The sequence below is a fragment of the Lupinus angustifolius genome, chromosome LG15 (assembly GCF_001865875.1).
Source record: "Lupinus angustifolius cultivar Tanjil chromosome LG15, LupAngTanjil_v1.0, whole genome shotgun sequence".
Lineage (NCBI taxonomy): Eukaryota > Viridiplantae > Streptophyta > Magnoliopsida > Fabales > Fabaceae > Lupinus > Lupinus angustifolius.
Genome location: NC_032023.1, coordinates 3800197 through 3811404, shown reverse-complemented (window position 1 = coordinate 3811404; position 11208 = coordinate 3800197). Strand labels below are relative to the sequence as shown.

Genomic DNA, 11208 nt, shown 5'->3' with positions numbered 1-11208 from the left:
TATCTTTCCCACACAATGCACAATTATTACAACTTGTAGTACTTGTTTCCTCAAAACCTGAAAATTGCACTACAATATGTTAACTTATGATTGTTGAGCTGCCTATTTAGATAAAAACATTTTCTATTCCAATTTATAGAAATAATAACATATAACATGCAAAGATTTCTTAAGTAAGATTACATGCATTTTACTAGTTTTCACCATGATTTCTTAACATTATTTACTACCAAATATACCTCATATATGCATGTATTTACAATATAAAAAATTAATGAACATAAATAAGATACTGTTGGATTGCATTTTAATATAATTTATGTTGAAAAGATTAAATTTTCATCCGGATTTACAATATATATCATGCCATTAAAATATATAATTCTTATGCACTAAGAATGTTACATAGGAATTCAATTTTTCTCACTTCTATTGGCCCTAGCTAATTGATTATTGGTGCACTCCATAAATATTTTTTTTTAGTGTATCCCTTATCTTATGGGTTGTTGGAATTGAGGGTAAGGATCTAGCATATTTTTTATATTCTGTAGGGTAAAGATTTAATCCTTTTGAATTGATGATTGTCTCTCTCATCAAATATTATTCCAAAAGATGGAACATTAATTTTTAATTTTGTATGATATATGAGATACAGTTACATGCCCCTTTCAATAACAATTTTTATACATATAGATCTAACTCCGAGCTTAAAATTCACACTAAAGGTATTTTTAAAATGCACTTATACAAATAAGATAAAACTAAGTGAAAAATAAAGATAAAGATACATTTAGTAAAGAAAACTTTGACATACCTTTCCATTCTATATAGGATAGGGGCCTTGTTATTGATTTTGAAGGGAGTTTGTTTGAAGATTTGGTCTTCTCTTCCTCCTTTCCATTTAAATCAGAAGTATTGGAATCGCCATTGCTATTCTTCTTCATAGAGGCCATTGGTCCTTTGTTTTTGTGAACAAATGGTGTAGATGCCATGAATTAATTGTAAGTCTCTCTAATCATCCTTCAATTTATAGTAACAACTAGATATATTGATAAGAAAGTGATCATACAATTATCATTATCCTAATCTTCTATTTAATCTAAATCTAAATCATTATCCTAATCTTCTATTTAATCTAAATCATTATCCTAATATAATATACATGTTCAATTTTTAAATATTTAAATCTTGCCAGACATATTTCTTATATTTATTTATATATACGTCATATACATTTCACAGAATATATATTATAATTCTAATAATTTATGTTTGCAACTTATAGTTTTATACCTTATCATGTCTCTAAAATTAAATTTACCACTATTATTTATAATAAACTTTATATATTCTATTTTTTAAATCTGAGATTGATTGTATATTGAGATAATACATTGATTGAATTATAAAAATACGGTCGACAGTCACCACCTTATATTTCAAATTGGTGTATCATTTATATATATATATATACTAATTAATTAATGTATAAATTGAAAACTTTTAACTTTTATTTATATATATCTACATTATTATGTCTCTAAAATTTATATTTTCCGATAAAAAAAATATAATGTTTCTTTTCCAATTTAAAAGAGTTTTCACTTTCTTATTTAAAATTAGAAAGCTCTTTCTATGATAACGAAAATTCCATAACAGTGATCATTTATTAGTAAACAATAAAAAACACGCCCTCTAATCTATATACTTATCTCAAATAACTGAGTATATGCCATCTATACACGTCTCTATTTATGTATATCTAATATAAATTTAATTGTCACATCAAATTTTTTAGGACTAAATTATTTCAAAAAATAACTTGAGAAATCTTTAGATGAATTTTGTTTCAAGAACAAGTTAAACTTATGAGAAAATCTTCAATGAATGCTGGGATGTTTTATTTATACAAAATAAGCATTTTCTCATTATGCATACATTCTCATGATGGCCAAATCTATTTTTCTTTAGATTTATACACTAAAGATTCATTTTAATTGCTCAAAACTTTTTGTATTTATCAGTTTAATTTTTAAATAACTGAAAAAACTCGATATAATGTTTAAAAATAAAAAATGTAAATCAAATTGGTTTTATTTAATATTCTTATAACTAAATTTTGAGTTACTTTAATTCTTATCCAAAACTATCTTATTTCATATACATGATTTTTAGTTATTGATTTAAATTTTGTAATTCTCTAAATTTGAACTTTACAATACATAATCAAAGATAACCTTTCAATTTGGGTTCACATCTTCTATTCTAAAAAATATATTACTTTATATGCTACTATTTATAATTGGTCAGAAAAATACTTAACTATTAAAATTTTAATTTCAATATACTTTTTCAACTAATCGCAAGTGGATAACACATGTAGTGATATACTTTTTGGGATAGAAGATGTGCTCTATTTCACCTCACCTCATGAAAATGAATTAATCCTTTTGGATTGTGTGTTAGGGGTGAGCACGATCCGACCATACCCGCTCACCCGATTTGACTCAATCGAGATCAGACACGAATAGGGTCGGGTCCAAAGTCAGGTTCGTGTTTAGAAATTAGACATAGTCAATATTTAGGGTCGGGTAAATGATGACCTGATCCACCCTCGTCCCATTGTTATCTACTCTTCATATTTGTATGTATTTCTATTTAATCATGTATAGAATAATGACATCTTTTTTGTTAAAAATATCATTCATTCTCTAATTTTTTTCAGTATGTTTACATGATCAACAATATATCATATATCATTTCATATGTATATATATTGAAAAGACTTTATGTAAAAAGATATGCATTATATGTAATTGGGTCTAAGGTCGGGTTTGAGTTCAAAGACTAACACAATCGATATTTAGTGTAGGGTTTAGGATCACATCTAGGTTCAAAAAGTGGTCCAATCAACATTTAGGTCGGGTTAGAGACAAACATTGCCCGGTCCAATCCATCCATTACTCACCCCTATTTTGTGTTATCCTTCTATGCTTGGGGATTTATGAACAATGATTATATGTTCCAAAAATTCATGTCTTCATCTTCTAAACCAATCAAAATTACTAAGTAATATAAAAAATATTTTATACTTTATGATTTTTCATTTTAGTAAATTACACTAACACATTTGAGTTTTAGTGAAATTATGCAAACAACACTACCATTTTTCCACATACAAAAGACCCCCTAATTTTTACATATACATTATGATCACTACCCTTGCATAGAAATATATGTGATCTTTTAAACAAATAAGTGTAATTAAGTTAAAGAAAATATTGTATATTATCGAAACAAGTCCAAATAGTATATTAGTCAATATATTTTCATTATTTTTTGTTCGTTACAATACAAGAGTGATTTAAATAGTATATCTTTAGAATTTTTTATGCATTTTATACAAAAATGATGAAAATGTATTGACGTGTATATTGTTTGGACTTATCTACATCATATTTTAGTTAACATAATTACACTTATCGTCGTTTATTATTTAAAATATCACACTTATTTCTAATGTGCGTATAGTCAGTGTAATTAGGGACGACAATGAAAATCGATCCTGTGGGTATCCGTCTGAACCCAACCCGAATTTAGTACAACTAATTCCCTACCCTAAACCCGCCTCAAACCCGTTAAATATAATATTAGTCATTCATAAAGTCCTAAATTAGGCACATAACTTTACGTACAAAAAAAACGGACTGATAATCTCGATTCTGGACCTGCTTGTTGGTAATCATTTTACTTGTAAGCACATAACTTTATGTTTTATAAAATAAAAATAAAAAAACGCTTAACCCTTTCTCCTTTATCAATTAATTCATTTCAAACACAATCTTACATTCTCCGCATCCTCTCTCACCGGCCACTCTCTCACACCGCCGCCGCCGTGCCGCCACCGCTCACTCTCGCCGGTGTTACCTCGATCCGTCAGCTGCAGGGTCAATATCTCAATTGTATGTATAGGAATGCCTTCGATCTAACTCAATTCATTAACTTAGTGCATTTCCCCATAAATCTTTCAAGAATCGTTTCAATAATATTATTCTGTGGACCATTGTGATTTCATGTTCTGAGCTATGAAGCTAGGGCACTTCAATTTTTTGTTTTAATTGTTGTACCATTATGTTTAGGATGGGTCGTGTTCACTTTTCGAACATTATTTCTGTCTTCTAATTTAAGATTTGTATTTTTATGTTAATTTTATATTTTGTACTTGTATAATAATCATTTCCTGCCATGTAATTTCTAGAATTTATAGTGTCCTTGTGTTGGCTTCGGTGCTTCAAATTGTGTTCTAGGTTGTAGTCAATGTGGCTGTTGCAACGCGGATTGTGGCCGTGAATGTGATGTGATTAATTTTTTTTGAATTTGATGTGTTCCGATGCGGCTGAACCATTGTGATTCGGTATCGCAGCGCAATTGTGGGGTGATGTGGTTGTGGAGGTTACCACAACTACAATATTGTGACCACTTCGAGTGATTTGGTCCGCAATTGGATACACTGGCCGGCTTCATGTCATATCTGTTTCCGGTGTCCTTTTACAGTTTTGTGGGGTTGATTTGTGTTGGTGGGATTTTGTTTGCAGTTACGGAACATTTCATTGATACCGGAAGAAAAGAAGCAACAGACAAGCAGTTTCACGTCTAAAAGAAGTAAAGAACAACAAATTTGGTGAAGTTGATGCTAGAATAATTGGATAAACATATGGCATTCCCAGTCTTAAGTTTTTTAAAGCTCCCTATGAAAGTATTGGTGATTTTGCTGATATTTCTGAGCAGTATCAGCAACTCTGTAGCATATTTGTCATCCTCATCTGATACTACAATGCACACTAACAATTGGGCTGTTTTGGTCTGCACATCTCGCTTCTGGTAAAGCAAGATTTCATCTTTAATTTATAAGAGTTCTTTTACTTATTTTTCATATATATAATTCCTTATTCTGATTTATGGGTTAGAAAACCTTTACAAAGCTACCTCATGTTTTATTTTCAGTTTCACCTAATTCTTTGCTTAGCATCTTTCCCAAAAAAGAATGCGAAATAAAAATAGGACATTAGTGAAAATGCATAATTGTCTTGATGTTTACTGAACACTTTGGCAACTCATTACTATGGCTTGGAAAGGAAATATGAACTATAATTTACACTGGGTTTGCGGTTGTATGGCATGGCTAATATACTAACTAAGCTACTTCCCTTGTTCAGGTTTAATTATAGACATATGGCCAATACCCTGTCATTGTATAGGTAAGTATCCAATTTTACCTGTATTTTTAATTCTTTGAATTATGCTTGGTAATGATCAATTTCATTGCAAAATTTTTCTCATTCAGGACAGTTAAGCGGCTAGGAATACCTGATGAGAGGATCATACTCATGCTAGCAGATGACATGGCATGTAATACAAGAAACAAGTACCCTGCCCAAGTTTTTAATAATGAAAACCATAAACTTAACCTGTATGGAGATAATGTGGAGGTGAGTTTTTGGTATTTATTATTGCATTTCTAGGTCTGGCTCTTTTTTCTTGGCTATAGGGAAGATCCTTATTGTTAGGTTTGTAGATCGTTACATTCTTAATTTGGTTTAACACTGTAATAACGATGAATAGACTTTACCTTGCAAAATTAAAGATTGGATGGAGGAAATTTATTCAGAAGTCATATCTTGCATGTGCCCTACTTTAGTTACAGTTTATGATTTTTTGTGTAAAATTGAATCTCCTATGGAAATGTAACATATCCTACAATCTACAAGCATGTCAGGAATTGTTGTCACGTGGTGAGAGGCAGGTTAAGGCAACATCCCTAGAAACCGCCTCACTGAGTCAGTGGGGTGGGCCATGATTGGGTAGTTAGTTTTATGAAAAAAATGACGGGGTAGTTAGTTTTATGAAAAATCAATTATAACAGGTGCATGATTGATGCCACTTCCATATTGAAGTGCCTCGGGCCTCAACCATCTACGGTGCTGCCCTAAAATTCTGCCTGCTTCATTGGTGAGGCAGCTAGATTGGGTGCCTTTTATAGTTCTGTTGTCAAGATATGGGGTTCTGTCTTGAGGATACAACAATGATATTCTGTGTCTAACTCTATCTCTTGTAGTTTATCTATAGATATGGGGAGTACTTTACAGGCTTATAATGAATATGTTGTTCTTCTAGACTTCTACCCCTATTCCAAGTTTGTTTTTTTAGTTGATAGGGTAGTAAGTAGTGCTCACAAGATGCTTATCAATGACTCTTACTTGAGCTAGATTTACAATCTTAGCCATCTAACCTCTAGACTAATTTAGTCTCATATAGTACATGAGTTGAGCGAGATTAATGCTGTCAATGAACATGATTTATGATACATATGGTATCGTTCAATCCATGTAGCCTACCTCACTAGTGGGACTAAGGCTTGATTGTTGTATAGTACATGACTTGAGCAGAGACTTCTCTATGTTTGCCTCATTTACTGTATGCTCGAGACTTCGTAATGAGACTAATCTAGCTAGCTTGGTCTTGTAGAGAACTCGCTGAGTCAGGTCTGAGTCAACTACAATGTAATTTAATTTATCTTATAGGCACTGGTACTGCACTAGATTATTAGCGATAAGCCCATAGCTTCTCTTTAGAGTTGCCTAAATTTATCTCCTCTGATAATTTAGCTGCTTTCAAAAATATATTTAGCTATGTTCATCTTCACACTAAATATTATGTTCTCTTAGTAGAGAAGGTACAATGTTATAATTTGCAATGGTTATAACTTTTAAAGTCCCCATTTTCAATTTTTTTTCTCTAATTTTAATTTTACCTTCATCACTTATTGTATTTATAGTAGAAAAATATTTATCCTTTTCTTCTTATTTTAGGGTTCCAGATAGTTTATATGTAGTATTTTTCTTAGGATGATCATTTTGCATGCAATCCCTCAGGTAGATTATCGTGGCTATGAAGTGACAGTTGAGAACTTTCTACGCGTATTAACTGGTCGTCACGAGACTGCTGTTCCGAGGTCCAAGCGACTTCTAAGTGATGAAGGGAGTCACATTCTTCTGTATATGACAGGGCATGGAGGTGATGAGTTTTTGAAGTTTCAGGACTCAGAAGAGCTCCAAAGTCATGATTTAGCTGATGCTGTGAAGCAAATGAAAGAGAAGCGGAGGTGTGGTTTCTAATTCAACTGTTCATTTTTTTACCATTAAATTGTAACTTGTATGCATGACATATAAAAGATTTTTTAAAGATAAAATAAGATTTATTATATATTGAGATGAAGGGGAAAAGTATTACAAAGAAAAATGAGAATAAGAAATCCTCCTTACAAAATGAAGAAGAAAGTTGTTGAGGAAAATTGATGTAACCTGTTAGGAGTCTCACATTGAGTAGAATAACAAACTCAATGTGGTACTTAAGCCATCAGGTTCTCCCACCTAATAGACTAGTCTTTTGGGTGGGCTCTCCTCATCTGCTTAAGTCCTAACATAACCAAGCTGCTCAATCCCTCAATATATAGACTGAGAAATAAGAACTATGCTTTGATATGCTTTCCATTGTTACATGTATGGCTACTAAATAGCTGGGGACTATACCAATATGTTTTCTGAGCTCTAGATAATATATTTTTTTCTGGAAAATATTCTCTGGAACATACTTTTTACGAGTTTTATTTCTCATAATTGGCTTTATACTTATTAGTGATTAACATTTTTAATCATCTGATCATAATCTATTTATTTGACAGAGAAATCACTTTTTGTTCATAATGGGTTTGTTAGGTTTAAGGAGCTGCTGATAATGGTAGACACCTGCCAAGCCTCAACTCTCTTCTCACAGGTCTGACATTGCTTTTGAATTTCGAATTTTTTTAAACTCCTATGCCAGATTTCACAGAATGATAGTATAGTGTTCAACTGATCTTAAGTATTCATTGTCCAGATTAAGTTGACATTGCCATTGAAGTGAAAATTGTTGGTCTCAGAGCTAATATTTGCCCAAGTTTAATGCTTTCCATGTCTTCCTCATTATCTCATTTATTGAGTGATATACATGCAATTCTCGGAAGGATTATATTATGAATCATTGGTTGTCATTTTACAGGGCTTGATATTACTTTACCCAGTCTGCTTTTGTTTGTTGTTAATTTTATTCTCCTAATGTAGTTGTTCTATTAAATTTATTTAATGTCTATGCATAGTTAACACGTATAGGCAATTCAACCAGTCTGTTTCAGTAGTGTCCTGGAAATTTATAAATACTTATTTGATGGTAATAATATATCTATTCACCCCATGTTTTGTTGCTAACTGGGTTGTCCCTTTTCTGAGCTTGACAGCTTCACTCACCAGGTGTTTTGTCAATTGGAAGTAGCAAGAAAGGAGAGAATTCATATTCACATCACCTGGACTCTGATGTATGTATGAATTTATTAGTGTAGACCATCTTGTGCATCCTTCATGCAAGTTTTTGACATACTTTGCTACAGTTTATCCATTGTATTTCTTCATGTTTGGGTCCTGGTTCTGCACAACTTTAATTGTCTTTGGCACATGTTCTTTAAAATTTAATACAGGTTGGTGTTTCAGTTGTCGATCGTTTTACATTCTACACTCTTGCCTTCTTTGAGAGGCTGAACATGTATGACAACGCCTCATTGAGCAGGTACACCAATTTTTTTTTGCAAGTTGTGTTGAAAGTATTTTATCCTTGCTATCAATGGTCTCTCCTCAGTGTCTGTGTTTTAATTGAATTTTCCTTTCCAAACATATTGTTGCAGTTCTGTTTCTTACTCTTGACGTTCACCAATTTTCTTTAAAGTCCAATTATCTATGCCAATTAAACTGTACTTGACCTTTTCTTTGTAAAACAGAATTCATATATTCTAATATTTTATTAGTGCACAAAACCCTTACCCTGGTCTTATTTGTTATGAAAGTTAGTAGTCATGGCTCATGATAGCTTAATTACACTACATAGTAATTATGAGAATGAAAGTATTTTAGAATATTATAAATTGTAGTATAAGGAATATATAGATGCCTGACGTGCTAAAGAGGGCTAGAAGGACGATAAACAACAGTGGAAATGACAAGCCTTGAAAGTGGGATGACAACAACGACTAAGAACAAGTGGGAAAGAATGTGATAACCGAAAAACCAACTGCCAAGTGATCACAAGTCTAAGCTTCCCTCAAGGCAGATACCATGGTATTAGGAAATAGAATTAGATAAGCTAGTTGTTTAATGTTTAGTACTAGCTTGCCTACGTGTACAATACTCTATAAATAGAGTTGATGCTCTATTCTTTTGTAATTCAAGTTTCATTTTAATAAAATCAGATTCATTCTCTTTCCCTTTCTCTCTCCTCTCTCTTTCCATCTAGCAGTTACATAGTAGTTCTTAGCAGTTACCAACAGTTATTAGCAGTTACCTTTGCCTAGGTTATCTCTTTTACACATGGCTCTGAAACCATGTTAAAATTATAGGGTTTAGATATGGAAAGAGAAAAATGAATAATGAAAATAGTAAATGGTGTATTGTGATACAAATGACATATTACTAACGCATATTTATACTAATACTAGAGTCCTAATTAAATTAGAAAACAAATCATAAAATATAAAATGAAGTAATCTCAATCCTAAGAAATATTTTAAAATACTCTAAAAAAATCTAAGATATAATGAGATTCTCTCTACATTTTAGTATCATCTAGATATTCTCTAGAATTGAAGATATTCTAAGATACTTTTATATATTCTAATAATAATAGTCATTCATTTTTATAGTGTGTACAAGCACTTCGTGCCTGCCGGTCAATATTACATGGTACTACGTATTCAATTTTTATATATTTTATTTTTAGAATTAGAATGTATTTGTTATAATTTTTATGTATTTATGATAATGTTCAATTTAATGTGAAAGATATAGTTAATTAATGTATTGGTGATGATTATTTATGATTATATGGTCTTTTTGTAAAAATTAAATAATGTGAAGGGCAAAATAGGAAATAGAAATTACACCATGTTTTGCCTTTATATATAGTATAGATATAGAAGTATAGATATATTTGTAGCGTGTCAAGCAATGCAGCATCATATTCTTATGAAACTAGATTGTTTACTCTGGAATTTTTTGTACTTTCTTTGCAGTCTTTTCAATTCATATAATCCAAATTTGCTGATGTCAACTGCGCATTATAGAACTGATCTATACCAACGCAAATTAGAGGAGGTAATTAAGGGAATAATTTTTTTATTTTGCTTCATATTGGAGTGATGGGTTATTATTCTGTCACTTATTTCTAGGTACCGGTGACAAACTTCTTTGGCTCTGTAATGGAAACAATACACACTGATTCAGCATATAGATCCTGGTCAAAGAAAAATGTTGGACATGCTAAAACCAAAATGTCTTTGGATCAATCAATCACTGACAGTGATAGAAGAGTTTTGAGAAACTTCGACGATGAAGATCAATTCAATAATGTAAGTGCAGAGGTGACTTTCTTTTTGCTGGTAGCAGTTGTGAACTTAATATATATGTTCCCCCATAGATTAGCTTTACACTATTTCATGTTTAGCTGTAACTCATGGAGAATGAATTGTGCAGGAATATCAACAGGATAGTGTGGGACAGATATGGAAGACTATTCTCAGCAATGTGAATACTTTTGAAAACATTGATGCTGTTGTGTGCTATGGCCTGATTTTAATGCTTCCTTTGTTGGTAGTTTCCACATGGCTATCAAAGTAAATGATCGACGCACCATCAGATAAATTTGTACGCGCGCTGATGCATTCCTTTGATGCCATATGTGATAGTTGCTTCCAATACAATATAAAACGAAACAGAAGATTATCAAGGTTTGCACTGAATATGTTGGAACATCCCTTTTGGGCTTAGTAGTCTTACTTTGGGCTCTATCACAGTGTTAGTCTGTTTGCCATTGATGTTGCCTTGTTGGTGCATTGTTATCCTGGTTCCTTTTGTTCCAATAGTGGTGGATAGCATCATGAACCATGCTCTTTATAGTTACCAAGCATAATTCAAATATTTGAAAACAAAACATTGTTTACTTAGCATGGTTTTGGGTTCTTGAGTATTTGCTTCTACATGTATATGGAGCTTCTGTTGAAATTTTCAAGCACAAATCTTTTTTTCTTTTACATATTGTGTATCTGTATTTTTGCATAATTCAAGTTCA

The 11208-nt window shown here is 31.7% G+C and overlaps 1 protein-coding gene across 1 annotated transcript; it reads left to right on the top strand.

Annotated features, from left to right (window-relative positions):
• Positions 3835 to 11060, top strand: LOC109328252 (putative GPI-anchor transamidase). The gene is made up of 11 exons (XM_019561633.1): positions 3835 to 3962; positions 4596 to 4881; positions 5217 to 5258; positions 5345 to 5489; positions 6933 to 7162; positions 7776 to 7833; positions 8333 to 8410; positions 8570 to 8658; positions 10154 to 10235; positions 10310 to 10489; positions 10614 to 11060. The coding sequence occupies exons 2-11, from the start codon at positions 4715 to 4717 to the stop codon at positions 10755 to 10757; spliced, it is 1215 nt and encodes a 404-aa protein (XP_019417178.1). The 5' UTR covers positions 3835 to 3962; positions 4596 to 4714; the 3' UTR covers positions 10758 to 11060.